This window comes from Ailuropoda melanoleuca, chromosome 14 (genome assembly GCF_002007445.2).
Source record: "Ailuropoda melanoleuca isolate Jingjing chromosome 14, ASM200744v2, whole genome shotgun sequence".
NCBI classification, from domain to species: Eukaryota; Metazoa; Chordata; class Mammalia; order Carnivora; family Ursidae; genus Ailuropoda; species Ailuropoda melanoleuca.
This window is the reverse complement of record NC_048231.1, coordinates 98,598,059-98,621,918: the sequence shown is the minus strand read 5'-3', so window position 1 is coordinate 98,621,918 and position 23,860 is coordinate 98,598,059. Positions and strand designations below refer to the sequence as shown.

General features: G+C 39.6%; 1 protein-coding gene across 7 annotated transcripts in view; it reads left to right on the top strand.

Annotated features, from left to right (window-relative positions):
* CD226 (CD226 molecule) overlaps window positions 1-23,854 on the top strand; it is a 92,773-nt gene extending 68,919 nt beyond the window's left edge. For 6 of the 7 annotated variants that reach the window (XM_011220627.3, XM_034642816.1, XM_034642818.1 and 3 more), the window contains 3 exons: window positions 16,088-16,190; window positions 20,736-20,787; window positions 22,685-23,854. In XM_011220627.3, the coding sequence (XP_011218929.2) occupies window positions 16,088-16,190; window positions 20,736-20,787; window positions 22,685-22,798 (269 nt within the window). In that variant the 3' untranslated portion in view covers window positions 22,799-23,854. Of the gene's footprint in view, window positions 1-14,945; window positions 15,291-16,087; window positions 16,191-20,735; window positions 20,788-22,684 lie in introns of those variants that run through there. The other variant, XM_034642819.1, reaches the window with a different exon arrangement.
* The last annotated feature ends 6 nt before the right edge of the window (window positions 23,855-23,860 follow it).

Here is a 23,860-nt window from a genome sequence, read left to right as displayed (position 1 = left end):
ACCTTGCATTACACAAATGTTTTTTAAACCTGGCCAGGAAAAAAAAGTCATTAATTATCTCTCAGAGACCAAGGCAAGGAAAATTTCCATTCAAAAAAGTATCATAAAGAACCTTTTTCAAACAAATAGGAAATAAGATCTTTTACATTATATATTAAAAAAAATAATTATAAATATCTTAAATCATAAAAAATAGAAGTAATCAATTTTTAGGAGGTATAGTTATTTAACTCTTACTAATTAATAACAATGTCTTTCACTTGTCCAGACATGACTAAATTTCTCGCACAAAACTATAACATAAGCTGTAAACGATATGAAGGTGACTGAACATAATGGTCAGTATTGTTAGTGTCCATGTGTTTTGAACACTTGCAAAATGGCCTTTTGATATTCAATTGGCAGGTTAAAAGAATATCAAAAGGGCTTATTAGTAAAAAGTTATAATTGATGGAAAATGTCCAGCTGTTGACTCTATGTTTTGGTTTAATTCCTTTTTAAAATAAATGTAAGTAAAGATTGAAAATAAAAAAATCAGCTGGAAAGTAGAAAGAGATCACTTCCATTTGCTCTGATGTGATTTGATTATTTCAAGTCTTGAGGCTCTTTGGTCAAAAATCAATGTGGGGATTAAAGCAGACAGACAGGTATAAGATGTGGAGCAGATTTAATTTATTTCAACTGTCAAGGGAGAGGTGATTATGACACAAATTTTATAAACTGCTATGCATCCTTTTGTTGCCTCCCATCAACTTCTTTTATGGGACCCAAAGGAGAGATTTTCATGACTGTCATATTCTACATACACACAGGGCTCTTCCCATGCTTGTGTTCATCTTCAGACAAGTGTCAGGTACTCAGAGGTCACCCAAAAGATGACACAATGCCAATCAGTGTCCCCTATATCCAGTTCTTGATATATTTTAAATAGAGGGAGACAGTGGCAGAAGCATGGGTTGAACCTGAATTTCCTATGGACTATCTTTGTGAGTGAAAAATATTTGTCTCCTGTCCTTTGCACTCAGGACCTGGGAAGTCGTTTGAAATAACTCCAGACTGACTTTTCTGAATATGAAACTTGTCTAGACCCCAGGGGCAAGGAACGGAGGAAATGTGAATATACTGACAGTGACCAAGATTATTTGGGGCCCTTCATGTCCTCTAGATTGTCATTAGCCACGAGAAAAGTGTCTTAGTTTCCACCAAAAGAATTTGGGAAGCCTTCCAATATGAACTAAATGATGTTGAGACTACTGTTGTTTCAACTGAGCTTACTGATTATAAAAAGAATGAGGATCAAAGAAATGAAGTCAGCTCTCTCAGAAAGTTTCTGGAGACTAGTTCTGAGCAGACTTCTGTTTGCCACTGCAGATCAGCACTGTTACTCACGTCTTTGTCTGATCTTCCGCCACCGATGAGGGCGCTCAGCTGAACCACCAAGTTTTGACTGATGATCAGAGTAGGAAAAGAGAGTTTAAGAAGTAATACAAAATATGCACGGGGAGGAGGAAGTTGTGTGTTGGTGACTGCAATCAAATGATGAGGTTGATACAGAGATTTTGAGTTCTGGGTTAATATAAAAGGAGGGAGGTTCAGCGAGGCGAAGACTTGGTGCTGTTCTGGATCTCATGTAAGAGCAATGAAAGCCACTATTGATTCTTGACCAAAATGGCAAAATGGTATTCAAGGAAGTGTGAGTAAAATCGTTGAGTGCAGAATCAAAAAGAGAAAATTGAGACCGAGGAAACTAGCTGTGAGTCAGTTGTAACAGTCCATGCATGAATGAGGTCTTATCCTAGGCTGCCTCTATCACGTATTAGATCTTGGAGCACAAAACGGAGCCCACCCCAGACAGACAAATTTCTAATGATGCCTCCTCTGGGCCGGCAAATTAGAAAGAGGTGCTGCTTCCACCAGGCTGCTGCAGACTCCAAAGCTGGTGTGCAGGCTTGGTGGGGTGCCACAGGCTCCTTACCCACCTTGGCTGGCACAAAGGTGGCCTGGACAAGGGCAAAGAGAGGTTAGTCTGATTGGAATGTCAGCTAGTGCTTGCCAAGGCCTTGCCAGTCACTCATACTTTCCTACTTTCTCCTCTTCCCAACCAACCTACTAATTTCATTACATTTACCTCCTTTCCTTTAGAGTTTCCATCAGATCTCTTCAATCTTCACGATTCTTCCACATTAGCCCAAACTGCTTTCCTGCCATTGAGCTATTAAACATTTTGAATTTCTCAAACTTTTGTAACTTGGAAATGTATGCCATTGAGTCACTTAATAATTGCATTTGTTTGCAGTGGTCCAGAGACTTATGTTAGAAATAATTTGAGATTAGGGATTATGGCATCTTTGCTTAGAGTTGTCAAAATATCTTTCCAGATTATTCTCAATAAGTGTTCTCAACTAATTCTTTGTATGTTAATATATTTATCTATTCTAGTATATTTCTACATATTTTACTTATGCTCTAGAATGTGTCCATTTTATTTTCACGTTTTCTAGCTAGATTATTTCTAGGTTTTCCTCATCAACATTTAACATTGAGTTTTAGTGATTGCTGATCAAAGAAACCTAAACTCTGAGGAGATCAGTTGCAATGTTTGGGGAGAAAACTTCATGAATTTTGTTTACATTTATATCTTTCAAAAAAGCCTATTTCCTTTCTTAACTTTATTTTTCTCATTTTGCATGTTTTATATAAATGGTGCATAATTGCAAGTCACTGGATCTTGTGGATGGGGTTTGTAAATGAAAATTACAGAAGTATTCACTAGGAAATCATGGGGCCACAGCCAAGGGTATCTTCCCATACATTTCTTCTGTGAGGTATAGGGTTGACAAACAGGTAGGAGCATAGAGAAATAGGGTGCTGTAGGTTACAAATCTTGCCTATATGTGGCTTGATGGATGTTGACTTTGGGACTCTGTACTCCTGAGTTGCACTCGAAGAACATGGAGGAAGAGAAATGAGCTTCGTTTGTTTCTTTGGTCTTTAGTTTCCACTAAAATGCAACCAGTTTGCTCCCAGGTGATTTGGATTCCTGAACAGTGTCAGATGTAGACAAGAGAATTTTTTTTTTAAAGGGATCCACTTATCCAGAAACTTCTGTCCCATTCTTATGAATTTATGATAGGTCTGAATATTGTAGGCATGGGGGTTGTCCGAGCTGGTATGCTGAATGTCGGATATGTTTATTTCCATGCCATAGTGTGAAGAACTTAGCTTTTTAATATCTTCACCTACATTGAAAATAATGTTCCTGACAGTTCTTTATGTAATTAGAACCACAGCACCAGAATCCAAAAGCACTAGTGTCACTGCTCACAAGATAAAATAGCCTCTACTGAAATGGATCAACTACAATTTTCAGCTCAGTTTAGTTAAGTTTTTAAAATTCTGGGTGATAACTGGATATCCAGATGAAACATACTGTTTCCGACATCACAAGTGAGTTGATTACTCAATCATGGCCTATTATGTCTCTGTGTCTTTACAGTTGCCTCTGCCCAAATCAGTTCTTTTAGGAGACATTGCGTTTAAAAAAAAAAAGAAAAAGGCAGCTAACTAGTTTGTTTTGTAAGCCCCACGTATTGATTTATTCATCTTTCCTAATGCACAAAATCCTGGAATGTTTGCCTGCAGTCATTTTTGTATACATACCGTATTTGTGTAGATAAACAAGGTAGGGAATGGAATAATAATAATGACAAGTTAACGTCAGACAGAAGGAAATGCTGCAAGACCTCACTCTTTGTTGCTTCGATGACACTGTTACAGAGGAGCATTGTTGGTGTGTATTGTTACCTCATGCATGTAAAGGGAGTACGAGTTATATTTGCTTTACACCACTATAAACAATGTAAATCAGAAAGCACCAGATCCTAGGGACTGCTTTTCTTTAAGCGGATCTTTATCCTCACCTGAATTTCCAATAATTTTCATGAAGTTTTCCTCACCCTGGAAACTTAAGAGTACAGCTAGGAATTCGAGTTCAGACAAATGTACTGGTTTTCTTCCCACTGAAAATCCATGTCGAGAGACCTGCCTAATGACTCCAGCTGCAAAACAGCCTTTTACACTCTTTGTCATTCGTGGGATTTTTTTATTTAAAGCATCTGGGAATTGTGAACAGCTTGTGGTTGTCTCTGAGAGCCTTATTAGGGACTGAACACAGATGATTGTGTGAAGTTTTCCCCAAAGGCAAGTAGAAAATTACTTAAAATTAAAAAAAAAATAGTTCTTCATATAAGATTAATGGCCTTTCATAGATAGCATTTCTAGTTTTAAGTGTTATGATTCAATTGGTCAGACAGCTACTACCGACTTCAACTGAAATATTTCAAACATGTACTGACCTGACTCTTTGACAAATATTGACAAATACTAGGTGACCGAGTAGGTCTGCAGAGGACTATGTTATTTAAAAGGACAGGGAATGAAGAATAAACATAGATCTGTCATTTGTAGAGACACATCTTTGAACCTCAAAAAACCTTAAAGTTCTTTACACTGAAATGATTCCGAGATTTTTTAAATTTTTGAAGGATAGTTGATGTATAATATGATATTAGTTTCAGGTGTACAACATAGAGATCCGACAATTACATGCGTTATGAAATGCTCCGCACGGTAAATGTAAGTACCCTCAGTCACCACCCAGAGTTATTATGATATCATTGACTGTCATCCCTGTGCTGTACTTTTTATCACATGAATTACTGATTTTATAGTTGGAAGTTTGTACCTCACGATCCCCTTCACCTATTTTGCTCACCCCTCCCCCACTCCCACCTTCCCCTCCGGCAACCACCAGTTTGTTCTCCGTATTTCGGAGTCTGTTTCTGGTNCCTTCCCCTCCGGCAACCACCAGTTTGTTCTTCGTATTTCGGAGTCTGTTTCTGGTGGTTGGTTGTTTTGTTTTTTAGATTCCTCATGTAAGTGAAATCATATAGTATTTATCTTTTTCCAATTCAGGGATTTCCAAAAGGCATGTATTCAACAGAGATATTTTTGGATATCTTTCTAAAAATAAACACATAGCAATACTCGCTGACCACTCTAAAATTTATTTCTGGAATTAATTCACTTTCAGTTGAACTCACAAGTAACTGTGATATTCATAAATTTTTAGATGTGAGAGTAGCATTTTATTTGATTAACCCACAAGAAGAGATTCTTTATTCCACAGATACAAGGTGGAAATGTTAATGCTCTCGATTGGATTGATGGGGACTGAGAAATGGCTTTAGCTGAGGTGAATAGTGAGTGGACTGAAAAGTCCTTATTATCACTATGATGGACGTGGCAAGTACAGAGTAGATACTGAGATGAGGAGACCATGTTAACAAAAGGTGGAATGTTTTCTGTGGCTTCCCACCGAAGAAGCTCAAGGACACAGTGCGTGTGCCGATGACCCCAAAGGGGGACCACATGGGAGACAAGTTCAGAAAAATATAGGCTTGCAGAATGGAATTATTGATTATTATCAATAATAATGATGATGTGATGTACCTTCAGTTTTTCATGCCTTATATGGAGCACTGGATAAATTCTGCACTTTTTAATTGGGGTGTGTGTGTGTGTGTGTGTACATTTGAAAATGAAGGTACCTGTGAACATTCGGTAGGAGGNGATGATGTGATGTACCTTCAGTTTTTCATGCCTTATATGGAGCACTGGATAAATTCTGCACTTTTTAATTGGTGTGTGTGTGTGTGTGTGTACATTTGAAAATGAAGGTACCTGTGAACATTCGGTAGGAGAAGCAATGAGCAATCCGCCATAAGTAAACATTCAGTGAGTACATGGGATGTGTGGGCAGTTTTATACTCCTGAAACACACATATGCCAAATCCCCAGTACTTTCATCAATACAGATTGTTTTGCTCTCATGTTGACGACTGTCTTCTCTTGCTGATTCAATGAAGTTGTTAGTCACGAAGTCCAGTCCTTTAATTCCTACTTTAATCATTGGCTATTTTTAAAAAAAGGGAGATCAGATGTGTAATTAAACTAGAGCAGAAAGCTGCAGCTTTTGAAATTGTTACTATAGCTTTTGTTTCTGACAGCCAGGCATTGGCTTTCATATGTTTGTAGAGCACTTAGTAAACATTTTTTATAATAAAATGAATTAAAATTGAATAGAACATTTGGAGTTAAATGCTTGCTGTCTATTTTATATTCTGAAAAGATCTATATGATATTTGTAACACATTTATATATAGGCCTTTATAAATGCCATTGAGTTTGAATTTTGAAGATTTCTGAGGACCCAAGGGAAAAGTTTAAGTAGCAGTTATAAGAATTAAGTGTCACAGGCCTTTGTCTCGGCCGCTATATGACAAACTCATTGTGGTGCTTATATCTGCACCTGTCACTCTAAGAATGTACTGATAATTATTCATTTAGTTATCGCATCTCTATTATCTACATTTTATGAATGAGCAAAGTGGGGCATGCGAGGTTGAGTAACTTACTCAAGGCTTCATGGCTAGGAAGGAGAGCGGCTAGGATCCAGAGCAGGGCAGGAAGGCTTCAAAGTTCCTGTTCTTAACTGCGGCTGGATATCACTGCTCCAACTGAAAGAAAAAAGTCACCACTATTGTCAACAGATGTATTACAGTAGAAGCTGGCTATGGAGAGTTCCATAGCCTTGTCCCCCCTCCATCCCCGTTTAGGTACAATAGACTTCAAACTGACCCAATATATAGGACAAGTGTAGGTAAAGGAATGGGGATTTGATCTCCCACAACTCTCTTCCAGCTCTGCGTGCTTGGTGAGGCTTGCTCAGGTCATCACAGGTGCTGTGTGGGGTTCTCCCCTTTTCTGAGGCTTGTGAGGGAGATGAAATTGTGTCAGGAAAGGTTTCTCTACAGCCATATGAGGGACAAGCAAAGTCAGGTAGCAGGTATTTGGGTCTGGAGGGAAGTGCTGGTGGCTGATGAAGTCAAGTCCACACCAGGAACACATGAGGGGAACTTCAGGAGTAGCCTCTGGACAAAAGAGAGTCGAGGTTCTTGCTGGAGAGAACTGGTGATCGCTCAGCTCTCCCATGGCTTCCTGGCTTTGCAAAGCACCTGGCCCCAAGGTATGTACCAGATCTGCCCACTAGATGGGTAGAGCCCATTCCCTTGAGCAACTTCCTGGGAATCTGCTCTAAGTTTTCAAGCACAACCTTCTTCCATTTTATGTTCCTCCTTCCTTCTCCTTCCTCTCGAATCCTGCTCTCACTCTAGTTCTTGTAGATATAACTGGCCTCCCTCTTGTTCTTGTCAAGACCAATGAACCCAGAACTGGAGTTATAGGCCAGCAGAATTCTAGTTCCTCACCCTCAATGACAGAGAAGGCTTAACTTCCAAAACCACCTATGAAAAAGGAAGGTTTATTTTCAATATTAAAATATCCTGAGTAGTTATATCCCCTCATATTTATGGGCCTTAATCTTGAACAGCCAAATGCATAAACTATTTAAATGCTATGGTATGCCTACTGTGCTCTATTGCATGGCAGAAATGTTTATCTTGATTTCTGTACAGCATTTGAAAAATTTCCTGTCCTATCCTTGTGGATATACATAATAGTGACACTGTAGTGTAGAGTTACACTTGGTTAAACAACAGTAAGAACAACAGTGTGTTGGGAATTATAATTAGAAGCAAAATCTCCTCCTTCCCCAGAAAAAATGCTCTACAAAATAGAAAGGAAACAATTTTATTATTAAATAAGCATTAAACCAGAATTGTGATACATATCACAGGCAATCTGCCAAGAGAGTGCAAAGACAGAAATCTCCCCTTTTATGGGGCCCAGCAGATAGGACCCATTACAAACATGTTCTCAAGGTAAACAGTAACTAGTCCTCAAATAAGAACACTTGACAGCACTGTTTGTCACACAGAATTGAACCTAAATTCACCTGGTAATTGGGATGACCATCTGTGTTAGCTATTTGGCTTTATCTAAAGGAAAAGTGAGCTTCTTACACCATTAAGCCAGAAGGTACTTTTGTACCTTGGAGCTTAGGCTCCTACCCTCCCACGGAATTAGGAGGTCTCTTTCTTGATGATTGCATTCCCAAGGTATGGCTTTGATTTACTGCAGCAGAAGAATGCAAAACAAGACCAGCAAAGGTAAAAGGCACAGGGGGCAAAGTCAGAAGGACTGACTGGTTTCCCAGAAAGAAAGCAGTTGTTTAACACAAGCCACATGGTTTGTATAAACAATTTACCACAGTAAACCACCCTAACAGTTAGGGAATGGTGGAAATGCTCCAAAGATCCAGGTCCCCATACACTAGCCAACAGCCAACCTTGCATGCATGCAGGCCTTTCTGGGGATAGCAGTCTTTGGCCTGCTCCATTAACTCTTTTCTGCACACTTAGTTCACTAAGAAAGTGAGCAAGATTTGTGCAGTTCCTGACATTCTGACTTATGCATAAAACACAGTCTCCTTTAAATAATAAGTGCTCATGAAAGTTGAGGTTCCTGAAAATTCAAGAAACATAAGACTAAGAAATATTTGGGTGAAAAAATGAGACATCTATGTGATGGAGTCAGCCATATCATTTTGTTTTCTCAACAAGTGGACCAAACCAAAGATACTCACCATCCTTATGCCTCCTATGCTGCCTTAGATGCTCTGGTCCTACACCAGTCACTGTAGAGCGGCATGGCCCACAGTAGGGGATGGTGCACATAAAGACACCAGAAAATGGAGCTAATGCAGTCATCCCGTACTGAGTAGGTAAACTTTGTGGTCTACCTTACTTAGACTGTGTGTATCTCACCGGATAGAACATTTTTAAGTGTTTCAGTTATTTGGGAAATATTTTTCATCGCTGGAGGCAAAATCAGTATAGCAAAAATTATACATTGGGTTGGAAACTTGCTTCTCTCATTGGTTTGCTCCAGGACAATGATTTAGATTCTCTTACATTTTTGTTTATGTCCTTTTATGCTTCTGTTTCTCATGTTTCTGTTTTAGATTCTCTTGTGTGCTGTAGGTTTCTCAGTTAAAATCTGATAATGCTTCTGTTTTGAGGAAGAGTAGCTATTCCTCACTCAGAAGAAAGATTAGAGGCTGATGTCATGGTTCTTTAATTCTCTGAAAATAATTTATTCGCTAGGATCTTCTTGCTATAAAACAGGGGAAGGTTTCTGAAATACAAAGAGTATAAAATTGATTTGCACAAAGCAAGTTGACCTTTGAAAACTTGGAATAATATTACCATATCAGTATCCACTTGATGTATATTTCAGGCATACCGGAAAGTTCAACAGACTTTGGGCTACCATTATACCCAACAGTCCTACAAAGCTACAGTGATTTTATACGTGTTTATCAATGCTACTCTGCCTTTCCCCGGGAGGGTGTATCTAGCCGCAGGAGCAAGTGTCCTGCTACACACCACTAGTTCAATATGACAAGAAAACAAATGAGTTATTTTTTTAAACCCTAATTTAAATGAATGTATACAAAATATAAGTATATTATTAACAATTTGCAGATTACATGGTGCTTAAAATATAAGGCACCTCCGTATGTTTTATCTAAGCCCCATAGCCCCCCTTGGGGCTGATTTTATCATCATTTTGCAGTTGCCAAAAAAGTGTCTGCAAGATCAAGTGTCTCTTATGAGGTCTTCCAGAGAAAAGAATTAGAATATAGGACTAGTCCCCAAGGTTTCCCTCCTCAATCTCCGTTTTTTTAGCAAATGTATGTCTAATGTGGGACAAAGGTTGGATGGTGATCACAAATTAAGATCGACCTGGTAATAGTGTGTCAGCTCACATCTGTCTACCCCGTGGGAACTCACACACTGTGTATATTCTGTCTACATAGAATGAAATCTAATATTTCTGCTTCTCTTTTTAATGAGGTAAGAAAGCAGGAATAATTGTAACTGGTATCTACCGTGACCTGTTCGGGGCTGGCCAGAGGCTCAGGATCTGTGAGTTTTTCCTAGCATGTCGTTTGGTCCAGATACCTAGGTTCTGAGTCACTTAGCTTCCTCACTTCCTAACCCACCTCAAACTGTAATAAAGGATAAACAATAGACATAAATGCCTGCTCTTGCCCGCTTGGTTCCCAGGGAAGGACCTGGCATCATTTCTATCATGAGCCTTTCTAAAGGTTTATAACTCAGCCATAAATACTGGTCATTGGCAGGAATATAGCCTGGAGGGTTGAAGTCCTGGAGTAAATTATTCATTTATATATCTCACTGACATGCTTTAAATTATTTTAACTGTATTTATCTTTTTTGATGGGAGGGAAAATAATGGCTTTATAGTTCAGGACACTTTTGTCCTCCTATGAATCAAGACAGCATTGGGATGAAAATAAAAAAAAAAAATCAGCAAAAAAGTGGCTGCTGAGAATACACAATAATTCTTTCTTTAAGAAAGGGGCTTGAGGGCTGACATTACTCAACCTAAGATCTATTAGCAGAATTTAGGCAAAAGTGGATGTTAGGAACTATTGATTGACTCCCTGAAACATGCACACCCTTTGCTTTTCCTTTTTGTTTTTAGCCACGCAGGGCACAGTGAGTTGTGTGGCTACACCAGCCTGGTTCCAGGTTCTGATTGTTCATGTGTCTGCAGTGGTGGGGCAGGGAAAGGAGTTCAAAGCAGAACTGGCTATAGGCGGGGAGGCTCTAGATTGCAACATCTCTGGAGTATGAGTGACTCTTCACCTGACGCCCGTGCTTTTACCCTTATCTCTCATGGGAAAATGCTCATTGTGTGTGTGTTTTTAAGTTATCCAGCGCCTTCCAAAACAATGTAAGCTCCATCAGTCAGGTACTGGGGTATACTAAAAAATGTCATCTCTGCCCCTGGTTCCTTTCACAGAACTCCTGAATCCTTGTCATTTCCCAAGTAATAGGGGTGCTGGGAGCATCTTTTGCTATAATAGTTGGTCTTAGTCCCCAGTTCCTGACACAAGAGCTTTTTGAACCCTTGGAATCTCCAGAGTGATGAGAGTCTTTTTGCGAGTTAATGAAGCAGCTGGTGGCTGGAAGCACCTCAAGCGATTCAGGGTGAGGGCCTGATGCCAGAGGAATCAGCCACATGATGGGAGGGTTGGAACTTTAAGCCGCATCCCCCTGAAAAAGGGAAGAGGGGCTGGGGTTGAATTAATCAGCAGCGGTCAATGATTTAATAGTCATGCCTATGTAATGGAACCTCCATAAACCCCCTAAATGACCGGGTCAGAGAGCTCCTGGGTTGCTGGACACATGGAGGTGTTGGGAGGGTGGCCCATCCCTAGAGAGCATGGAATCTCCATCTGCACTCCCTGCTCTCATTAACTTGCCTTATTCATTGCTCCCATTTGGCTGTTCCTGAGTTGTATCTTTTCTAATAAGCCAGTAATAGTAAGCAAAGTGCTTGTCTGAGTCCGGTGAGCTATTATAGCAGATTATCGAACCCTAGGAGGAAATGATGGAAACCTTGGATTTATAGCTGGTTCGTCCATCAGGAGCAGGGAGGCCTGGACTTTTGATTGGAGTCTGAAGGTGGAGGAGGGGGCAGTGTTGTGGGACTGAGCTTTTCCCCTGTGGGGTCTGTGCCAGTTCGGGGGAAGTTACTGTCAGCAGTATCGTGAGTAGAGAAGCAGTTTTGCTTTAGTTGATGTTTTTCCTTTAGGGACCAAATTCATTTTTACACACCATTTCATCTGTAATGCCCTAGTATGGCTTGAGATACTGTGTGTTAAAAGATGAATGAATAAACAGACCTGACTCCAACAGGTCAAACACTACTAAAAGAGGTTAAAAGGAGATAAATTGTTGACATTAAAGAATGCATTTAAAATTTGGATTTATAACTGAATAGTGTGAAACAGATGACCAGTACATTTCAATGGTTCCTACTTAATTCTACTTAATTGAGAGTTTAATAAGGAACGCCATCTTAATTCTTAAGGATTCTGAATATGCTTCTACAAAAAAAGTTCTCTACATCTTGTACTTTAAATAACACCACTAGAATGTGTCAGATTTTTCTGTTTTAAGCATGCAGACCTTTACATTTTTATAATATGCTTTTTTTCTGATTAATAAAAGAACTATGCATCCTTTAGAATTTGGAAAATATCAAAAAGCCTAAGAAAGAATTGCTTTTAATGCTGCTCTCTGGATATCATCACTTTAAAATTTTGGCATTTGTCCCTTGCAGACTTCAAGTCCCATACTTGGTGGAGATATTACCAGGCGCAGTTGTCAGTGCTGGTTTTCACGTTTTACTTTATAGTCTATCGTCAGTAATCTTCCATGTCATTGGAATTCCTTACACACATCATCCAAGCGTCTACAGCCAAGGTTTTCAAGAAATGGGCCTCAGATCAGCAACATAGTTGTTGCATGGGAGCTGCAAATGCAGACCCACCAGGACCTTCTGGATCAGAGGTTCGGGGTGGGGGTGCCCCAAAATCTGTAGCTTAACAAGCCCACAGGTGAAGCTGATGCAAAGAACCACAGCTGTGCAGTCTTGCTGTTAGTCTACTGGGGGGACATAAGGATTTCCTTTTTGCCGTTATAAGTGTTTTACAGAACGCTTTGTTCACATTTCTAAGTATTTCTTTAGAATAAAGTAGTTAATCAAATGTGTAAGTGCCTCGTGAAAGGGTGTGACACACAGACACTAAATTCTTTCCGGATGCAGTTGTGGCACTTTCTACTCCTCCAGAGAGAGCCTGAGATGCTGTGTGTGACCACAGTCTTCCTCTTACACAAGCTTGTTCTTTACGTGCTCTTTCATAGTAAGTTATCTGTATCTTTCATATTGTCTTCTATAGCTTTTTCTTTTTTCTTTTCTTTTTTTCTTTTCTCTTCTCTTCTCTCTTGTCTTTTCTTTTCTTTTTTTTCTTTTCTGAGAGAGGGAGACAGAGTGTGTGTCCAAGTGGAAGGAGGCAGAGGGAGAGGGAGAAAGAGAATTCTAAGTAGGCTCTGTCTGCGAGGGGGCAGGGGGTGGGGGTTGGATCTCAGATCCTGAGATCATGACCTGAGCTGAAATCAAGAGTCAGTGGCTCAACTGACTGAGCCACCCAGGTGCCCCAATAGCTTTTTCTTAATAGCAAGGATGTGTTAAAGGTACTGGATTTTTTTTTTTTNTTCTTTTCTTTTCTTTTCTTTTTTTTCTTTTCTGAGAGAGGGAGACAGAGTGTGTGTCCAAGTGGAAGGAGGCAGAGGGAGAGGGAGAAAGAGAATTCTAAGTAGGCTCTGTCTGCGAGGGGGCAGGGGGTGGGGGTTGGATCTCAGATCCTGAGATCATGACCTGAGCTGAAATCAAGAGTCAGTGGCTCAACTGACTGAGCCACCCAGGTGCCCCAATAGCTTTTTCTTAATAGCAAGGATGTGTTAAAGGTACTGGATTTTTTTTTTTTTTTTTATGTGTTGCTTGTGATCATTTTAACTACGGATATTTTTCAATTGACCTGGTCAGTCCTACATATTTATTTATTTTTATGCCATTTCTCATTCCAGAGATTAAATAATACTTCCTTATATTTTCTTCTAATGTTTACATGAAAAATTTAGAACACTAGTCCACCCATTTTTTTTTTTTTTACTGTAGCAAAGGTCGAAATAGCATTTTCAAAAGTGGTTAAACCATTTTCCCTGAATACTGTCAATGAATATTTTAATCATAACTTTCATTTTCTCACCATGATTGCCTGTTTGATTTAACCGTAACATCTATGATATTCAAATCATTTCAGTATAGCAAGTATGGTCCTTTTACAGTCTTGTGTTACAATGCAAAATAATTTCAGGTATTCATTTATTTTTTATAATGTACCAAGAGCTTAAAAAGCTTAATTTCTTATTTGATAGGGAGAAAATTTCATTGTTCCCTTTGTAAGAGTGGTTCAGTATATTTTTGTTCTGAATAAATTTAGCTTTTCCTTTCTCCATCATATTTGGACAAAAGCCGTTCTAGACTGTATGTATAAAGTCTCTAAAGCTCACACATTTCTCTACTTTTATTCACCTTATAGGTTCAACAAGTTTGAAAAATGAAAATAATGTTTGTTAGTTGACTTAGTTTCACTTTGTACAAAAGAATGAGTGGATGTAGACTTTGAGCTCCTATCACGAAAAAAAAATAGGTCAGGAAGGAAGAAATAATCTGAGGGAAAGATCAGGGAGAATCCAATGAAAAGCATGATTTTCAGGTTGCCATAGGATTACAGGCAGTGTAGGAATCACAGAACATTGGGCATTAGGCACAGAACAGTAAAGCACTGGGCTTTACTTTCAAGGTTAGAAGTCATGGTGGTCATCTGCCACAGCTTGGCCCCTTCCTGCAGGAGGAGAGACTGGTGAGTTCGCTGCCCAGAGAGAGGGGGCAGTGGGGACACCTCCCAGGTTCCAATTCACTTCCAGGCCTGGCAACAGCATATATATATCTTTTTTTTTAAAGATTTGTGTATTTATTTTGGAGAGAAAAAGAGATGGAGAGGGGGGTGGGGAGGGAAAGGAGCAGAGAAAGAGGGAGAGAGAGAACCTCCAGCAGAGCCCGCTGAGCACAGAGCCCAACGTGGGGCTCAATATCATGACCCTGAGCTGAAATCAAGAGTCGGCTGCTTAACCCACTGAGCCACCTGGGCGCCCCTGGTCACAGCATGTATTGATGGAGGTTCCTCTCCTGGGAAGCAGCTTTGTGGGAGGTGATGGGTGAGGAGTGTCATGGGCAGAAGNTACAGCATGTATTGATGGGGGTTCCTCTCCTGGGAAGCAGCTTTGTGGGAGGTGATGGGTGAGGAGTGTCATGGGCAGAAGGACATTTTAAAGATAAAATGGTCTCCGACCTCACTGCAATCTCACTTCAGAGGGGATGTTGCTCTAGTAGTTTATTGCTTATTTGCATATTACCTCATTAGAGTCTCACCACAATTCTGTGATGTAAGTGGAACTGTTGTCATTGTCTTCACTTGACAGATGAAGAAAGGCATTCAGAGAAGGGTGAGGAAGTGGCTGGAGTTCACACAGCGAAGGAGTGACAGAGTCAGGGAGAGAACTGCAGATTTCTGGACCACTGTCCTTTCTGCTTCAGCACTGAGTGGGAGTAACATATTTTTTCTGATTACTTTTTATCATAACTCGGATTGAGTGAAAAATATTTCTTAAATTCTACTTTAAAAATTATACTGTTGTGTGCATGTCTTAAGATGGAGAAGTGTTAAGAAGTAACCTTCATTTACAAATTCTTTTTATAGTTACTTTTTTCTACAAAAGATTTTATGTAAGTGATTGGGAGCTCCTTAGAGTGAAGGGATAACTGTCTCAAACATACATTCTTTCTATNTAAATTCTTTTTATAGTTCTTTTTTCTACATAAGATTTTATGTAAGTGATTGGGAGCTCCTTAGAGTGAAGGGATAACTGTCTCAAACATACATTCTTTCTATTCTTGTTCTTTTTAAATTTTTAACTGAAGTATAGTTGACATACAATATTAAATGAGTTTCAGGTATGCAGTATAGTGATTCAACAATTATATACATTATGAAAGGTCACCACAGTAAGTCTAGTTACCATCTGTCATCCTAGGAAGTTATTACAATATTGTTGACTATATTCCATATGCTGTACTTTTCATCCATGTGACTTATTTATTTTATAACTGGAAGTCTGTACCTCTTAATCCCCTTCACCTACTTATTTTTTTAGAGGTGGGTAGGGGCAGAGGATAAGGGAGAGAGAGAATCTTAAGCAGGCTCCACGCTCAGAGCCAGTGTGACACGGGGCTCGATCTCATGACCCTGAGATCAGGACCTGAGCCGAAATCTAGAGTTGGAAGTTTAACAGACTGAATCACCCAGATGCCCCTCCCTTCACCTATTTATTCTTATTCTTCTTAAGGGGTTAAACTCAGATGAATCAAGGAACTAATAAAATCTGTGAGGAGTCACAAATATTTAGAAGTCTCTAAAGTAAAAATTGTCTTTTCCCATAATCTTCGTCCTTGGATTGTTTTGAATTATTACTCTATTTGATTAATGTTCCCTTTCCTCATTTTCCCACCATTTTTCCTGGCTTTCACTGAATTCCTAATTCGTACTGTATTTTTTTCCTCCTAGGTAAAACTGATAACCGGTACATTCTCTTTGTGGCCGGTGGGATGGTTTTATCATTGCTGTTTGTTATTCTAATTACCACCGGCATCATCGTTTCTTACAACAGGTGAGTCCTGCAGCTCATCCTGGATCTTGTTTCTGCTGAGTCATCCTGATATGAGGGGTTCACTGTTAATAACCCAATAGTCAGCCAAGCTCCTTAGCACTCACATACAACATTCTGAGTGTTTTTCTTACACAAGAGAGAAGTAGTTGTGGTGCCATCAGAGGAGAAAGCTAGAGTAGTTCATTTAAGGATTTGTAGGAGCCGCTCCCATGTTAGCAAAGCTTCCATCTTCAGGGCAGCCAACTGCCTGCTGCCTCTGCTCTGTCTGCGCTGCCCTCCATCTTCCTCCTCCTGCAAGGAAAACAGGTGTGGGGTGAAGGGCGGTGTGTGTGTGTGTGTGTGTGTGTGTGTGTGTGTGTGTGTGTGATGAGAGGGGAAAGGGAGGGAGGGAGGGAGGGATTCCAAGAAGGGGAAGAAGAGGGTTGAGCAGTAATAATGCCTTCATATATTCATTCATCTATTGCCCATCTGTTGGCGACAGTTGTGAACAAGACGTGATGGAGTGTGTATTCTAATAAACAAGACAACATTTAAATGGTTGTATAGTCTCTGAAACAAGCAATGTAGATGCTATTCCTAAAAACAATTCTTGAGGAAAAGAGGTGTTGGAAGGGGCTACTTTAGAGAGAGTAGGTGGCCATTGACCTCCACTAAAGTTTCCTACCTTTTACTGCCTGTGGCACACTTGGGAACTTGCTGGGATATTCTGGGTTGACTCTGCCCTTTCTTGCTGTCTCTTGTTCAACAACTCACTTGTCTAGGTATTTGTCATAATCTGAGCTGTAATCGTATTGAATTGAAATTACTCTTTATTCTTGTGTTCCAACTGAAGTGTTCTCTTCTTACGGGAGGGAAGGAATACATCCATCTCCTCTTCTCTTCTACCCCAGCAATATTACCAAACACACACACACACATACACACACTTGCACACGCATGCGGATTAATAGGATATCAGGTAGGTCTGTCTCGTCTCCATATCCCAGTCTCACCTCTTTGGAGCTTGTATTACAACTCGCTGGATGTTAGTTAATTCTCCCAATCTGCTCCCAGCTCCAGCTGTCTCCTCTCTTTCTTTCGAACACATCTGACTTTTCCTGGGCGCTCTTCTAAAAGCTAGTGTCCTTCCTGTTTAACCTTTTCTTGTCTTCCTACTACCACCAGAATAATGTTAAAACTCATTAACCCTGTGTCAAGGGAACCCATTGTTCTGACTCCCACCTAATTAGTGGGACCCCAACCTAATGTTCATTTATATTTCCTACTTTACTGCCCGTGATGTTGAGAAATCTTGTTAAAACTGCAAGTCTTATTCTGTGAACACACTCGGCGCTCTTCCCATTTGGGTACCAACAAAGTGCTGTTTCCCCCATGTTTGGCTCTCCTCCTGTGGCTCTTTCAAGGCGTGGGACACATGTCCCCTTTGGGAGGTCTGTCCTGGTTCTTCCTCCCTGCAAAGGGACATGATGTCACCATCCGGAGTCACATTGTGCTTCTCTGCGGCGCCTGGCAGCCTGCTTTGTAGCTTCATCATTTTTGTGCTGTCCTCCCTTCTGTTAGAAATGACAGGGACTGTGTTTTATTCTTTCCTTAGTGTTTGATAGCATTTAGCGCTAATCTTTCCAAATAATGAATGGTCAATAAGCATTTGTCTAATTAAACTGAAACACAGAACTGTTGTTTTCCCTTTCTCTCCATCACGTGCTGCCCTCAAGTCTTCCCCTGGTCAGAAATTGAGCAAATTAGCAAATTGAGGGAAGGAACCCAGGATGTTAGTGACACTAAGGATTTCTTTACCGCTTCACCCTGGTTGCTGAAAAACGCACTGAGGGCAGCTGGGGCAGCAGGAGCACCCGGGAACACGGGCAACGTGGTAGGAGATAGTGAGTGACAGCACGGATCTCCAGAGGGTCACAGATGTTGGACATGATGGATTTTGCTTCATGAAAATGCATCACTTTTACATGAATAGCTAAATTGAACTGTAGAATATATTGTCCCACTTGGTTAAACGTGATAAAAAGATTAGTGGACTTGAATGCCGAATCATAGCCGAACATCACAAAGGAAGAGGCGCTTGTTCTTTCTATCTTGTTGCCCGTATCAGTTTGTGGTTGTTACTTAGAATGGAAATGTTATAAAAATGACCCCAGGGCTTAAACAATAGTCTTCAGAACTCTGTCTTCATGACCATTTAAAATAATCCTGTTGCTTCAGATGTGCTGACTTGGGGAGAAGCCAGAGGAGATCACAGTGTGCTGGAACGAAAAGGAGTCCTTCCCTCACACCCCATACCCCGTGGCCTGTGCGTCCAGGGGCGCTTCCCACACTTTCTCTACTCTCCGTTTGTGTTGCCTCCAGTTAGAGATCAGAATGCTAACACTGTTAAATGAACGTGGTTGGTGGACGTGCGTAGCACTGGTGCGGCGTGGCAGGAGCCAAAAGACAGTCTACACATTGACGCGTGTGTCTGTAGGAAGAAATTTAATGTTTAGTGTGCAAAATGTTAGACACTTATTTTTCCTTTTGTTGTCAAATAGGCTCTTTTGTTTTGCCTGGGACTCTCCCAGTTTCAGCACTGAAAATCCCTCAACCTGGGGAAACTCCTTAGAATCCAGCAAACCAGATGGTCGGTCAACCTAGAACAAACCCCAGTGTTTACTATCTTTATTTTACAGAGGAGAGGACTGAACTTTATAGATGCAAATAACTGGTAAATTGCTGAGCACAAGTTAAACACAGATCATCTGACTCTAAATTTCTTGTTCTCTTTTCTTCATCATATTGAATATTCTAGTCTTATGTAAACAATATATATATTTGGACATTTTTGGGGAAGTTAATCTATATTATGATACAGCAAGCCTTGTGAATGATGATTTTACAAAAGATCCAAGGTCATAGATTTGTTTCTTCATTTGTAAAAAGAGGATAGTAATAGCATCTGCTTCACAGATTTTTTTTCAGGAGTAAATTATTTGTATGAAAGACCTGAAAACATCACTTTCACATAATAAACTTACACATCAAAAAATTAAATAAATTAATCGCCTAAATGATTCTTCGTTAAGTAAACAAATACAGGGTAAGATCAGTTTGTGATTATGTCGACACAGTAGGAAGATTTCCTAGCGACTAGCAGAGAGCAACGTCCATTATCAGAACAACCTTTCCTTGGAGAGAGACTAGCATGGCTGGTTTTTAAACTTTCCATGAAGGAATTACAACTTTTGTGTAAAGGAAAAAAAAAAACCCTACGTTTCTGCATCTAACTCATCTCCTCTGTGGTCCGATAAAAACCTTTTCTTTAGGGAGAGGAAAAAAAGGTAGTCATCATCTCCCATAATAACTATTTTCATGCACTTGGGTAGAGTCGTTTCATCCAGTGCATTCAGTGATAGTAGTCTCTTTTCTTCTCTTGAATTTTCAAAGATTCCTTCTGACATTAGGTTTTTGTAGTTTCTATTGGAATGGTGGAGAGTTTCCGGAATAGCATGGCTCCAGACGGCCATGGAACTGTGGCAACGTGACACCAGAAGCAGCGAGCCTAATAGTCATGAGGGAAGGCTGTGGATTCAAATCCCCATACTACCACTAACTAACCACATGATTTAGGGCAAGTTTCTCTTCCTCTCTTGCCTCACTTTCCCAATCTGAGTTAAATATAGAGGTCTGGGCGCCTGGGTGGCACAGCGGTTAAGCGTCTGCCTTCGGCTCAGGGCGTGATCCCGGCGTTACGGGATCGAGCCCCACGTCAGGCTCCTCTGCTGTGGGCCTGCTTCTTCCTCTCCCACTCCCCCTGCTTGTGTTCCCTTTCTCGCTGGCTGTCTCTGTCTCTGTCAAATAAATAAATAAAATCTTAAAAAAAAAAAAAAATATTTAAATATAGAGGTCTTGACGAAAGCTAAAAGAAATAATCCATTGAGGAGGTTTAGTAAAACACCTGGAAGTTTTTATAAAGCTTAACTCTATCATTGCTGCCATCCAAGAAGTTACACTGTTGGTGTTGAAAAGGAAGTTTTTAATTGTGGGAAACCTCTAAGCTTGAGATTATTTGGAGAAGGCAGTAAGCCNTATTTAAATATAGAGGTCTTGACGAAAGCTAAAAGAAATAATCCATTGAGGAGGTTTAGTAAAACACCTGGAAGTTTTTATAAAGCTTAACTCTATCATTGCTGCCATCCAAGAAGTTACACTGTTGGTGTTGAAAAGGAAGTTTTTAATTGTGGGAAACCTCTAAGCTTGAGATTATTTGGAGAAGGCAGTAAGCCATTTATGCAATAATCCACTATGAACCATTCTTTAGTAAGCTCACTGAGATTAATTAGTAATATACACTGGCTGGATATCCATTTAGATGCCTTCACCATCTGTGGAAAATGAAGAATTAAGTCAAAGGAATTTTGAGTAGGTATGTATGAAGCAACTTCAACATATTTAGTGAGGGCGTGTGGGCTGGGGTACAGGTAAGGTGTAATCCTGTATGCAATAACACTAGATCTGGAGTGTAAGATCTTAATGCCTCTATTGAATATGTATTCTCAGGAGAAGGAGACAGAAAAAACTATTTAAAGGGTCCTGGAATGCACAGAATAAGGTAAGTTTTCTCAGAGCTGTCATTTCCCCTCTTTTGTGCATTGTAATATCCCGTAAAGTCTGTCCATTTTGCAGTCGACAACCTTATTGTTCTTTCAATTACCTGGCCATGTAGTGGATCCGCTGTTTGAGGAAACACCTGTTGTCTGCCATATTCTCTTATTGAGGCTCTTTGAAACAGTTTGTTTTACTTTCATGGTCATTGCTTCCACTATTGGTCAGATTTTCTCTTTAACATANCCTTTCAATTACCTGGCCATGTAGTGGATCCACTGTTTGAGGAAACACCTGTTGTCTGCCATATTCTCTTATTGACGCTCTTTGAAACAGTTTGTTTTACTTTCATGGTCATTGCTTCCACTATTGGTCAGATTTTCTCTTTAACATATGATTCTATTTACAAATTTATTTTTAAAGATGTATTTATTTTATTTTAGAGAGAGAGAGTAGGGGAAAGGGGTAGGTAGAGGAAGAGAATACTCAAGTAGGATCCCTGCTGAGCACGGAGCCCAGTGCCGGGCTCCATCTCACTGAGACCCTGATATCATGACTTGAGCTGAAACCAAGAGTCAGACGCTNCTTGAGCCGAAACCAAGAGTCAGACGCTTAACTGACTAAGCCACCCAGGCGTCCCTGTTTACAAAATTTTACAGCTAAACATTTCCCCAAGTGTTATCTAAAATTACATCCATTTCTCTTCAATTTCATTATTTGCAATTGAATTTTACATGACCAAAACATCAAGTAATAAAAATTTTCTGACAACCTAAAATGTGTGCTTCAGATTTGTTACCTATTTATTTATCAGTTTAACTTTTTCTTCTATTACTTACTTTTTACACAACAAAATTTTTTTTCTGAATAATTCGTGCCTGGCTTTTTGACGGTAACTGGAAAGACTAAAGAAGTCTTGCCTTGTTTCATCTGCCACTCCAGCAAGCGATAACACAGTCCTGTCATACACAGTTTTGGGGTCTCTTTGTCCTTAGCTGTTGTCCACTCAAGCTAATCTGAAGCCACATTTATTGCTGCGAATGTCAGGGGAGGGAAGGAGATTTGCAGCTTCCTACATTAAGTATTCGACTTGTTCAGACTTTTGTAGAATAATGATATTTTGAACAATAATTAGAAATATAGTTGGACTGTGAAAGAGAAAGAAGCTAGACCTACTTGATTGTTTCAGGGTTTTCGACAGGCTCTGGAATTACCGGTGGCACTGTAACTTTCCTTTTGCTTTTCCCTTGCAAGCACCAAAACCACTCTCAATTTCTAGATTACTCACCAAAAGACCTCTCTCTCTTCTTCTTTTTATCTGAATTTCTCTCTCTGTCTCACCCATGCCTACATATTTCCTGCCACTTACATATGTAGGTGGTCAAAGTGACTTGATTAGTGTAGAGAATGTTAATGATTATATAACATCATCTTTAAAGTAATGCCAGTTTATTATGTTAATTTCTTTTATCGTGTTTAGATTCTTATTGTCAAGACAAGACACTGTGTACTTTAAAAGCATTGTTTATTAAAGCATTCATTCAACAGAAATTATTGAGTACTCACTATGGGAAATACTATACTAGACTTCCATGTGAAAATGAGACTAATGGTTCTTATCAAAACAGCCTGGGAAATTGGGAGAGAGTTCTAAGACTAAATGTTTCATAATCTAATATAGCAAGTGATAATCTTCAGTGGTCTCCTGTTGCATCTTTTACTCTGAACCCTGCAAGTCAAAAATGTGGTTTCTCATGGAAGTTCAGTACAATGATGTTTTATGAAATTAATTTATAATAGAAATTTGACTTATATTGTGGTTGATTTAAGGAGAGATTTGTTTTGAGTATCTTTATTGGCTGCTGAAATGCAGTGAATCATTGACATTCTGCCTGTCTTTCTAGGCAGCCAACAACTACAGAAATCCTGACTCTACCAATCAATCAGCGGATGGTGCAAGAGAGGATATTTATGTCAACTACCCAACCTTCTCTCACAGGCCAAAGACCAGAATCTAAGCTTTTTCCTTGATCTGAGCAAATTTATGACGACTGTTATGTATGTAGATCTTTATATAATTTTTTCCCACTACTCAGTGCCTACCCTGGATACCAATTGGCTAAATTTATTTAATTTGATAAGAAAAATACTTTATAACCTGGAGAATAAGATTCTTAACAGAAATATTTCAGAAAACCTGACTCTAATTAGTATATACATAAAGGGAAACTTACTGAGTCATGTAATGGAACAATCCACAGGAGATCAAGCTTCAGGCAAGGGTTATTTACCAAGGTTTAAATGTCATGTTTAGAATTAAGTATGGGCATAAACCTGTTTCTGGGTCTCCTTTCCTGGTGTTTGATCCACTTTATTGCTGTTAGCCTAACTCTTATTCACATGTTTCCCTTGTGTTTTCAAAAACTCTTGGCAATTCATAATCCTGTTTTTGCCTGGTAGAGAGTTTACTTCTCTGATAAAGCAAACAAATTTGGTTATTTGTCCATCATTAAACAGGCATCATGGCTGGAAAGGATGATATGGCTTAAGTCAATTAAGGGTTCACCTCTAGAACCAGGACTGAGGCCAAAGCACATTACTGGGAAATTCAGAGTATCATTAGAGGAGGGAGATGGGGCCTGGAAGCTGGGCTGGTGACCAATGAACATGGACTGCAATGCCATTCCGAAACATCTCTTGTTAGCCAACTAAAAGGAGAATATGTGGATGGATCTGGGTTAGCTCTCTCTCTCCCTCACTTTAAAATCTGCTATATCACATTGTCCAGAAGAGTAGTTGGCAGCAGAATGAATCAATGATCAAGAGGAAGATAAATGCGACAGGGAAATCTCTTCCCTTTCTATTATCAAATAAGGTAATCTCTGATTCTGCATGGAATTCTTGCCACTCTCCCTGGCTTAGCTTTATGAGCAAGTGTAGTAGATTGTCCAATAATAACTTAATGTTTTTGATATTGAATGTTTCTACTTTTGAGAATTATTTTAAATATATAAATCCTCTCAAAAGAGTCAGGCATCTAGGCATTATTAGTTGTTCTTTTTTTAAATAATTATGGGAAA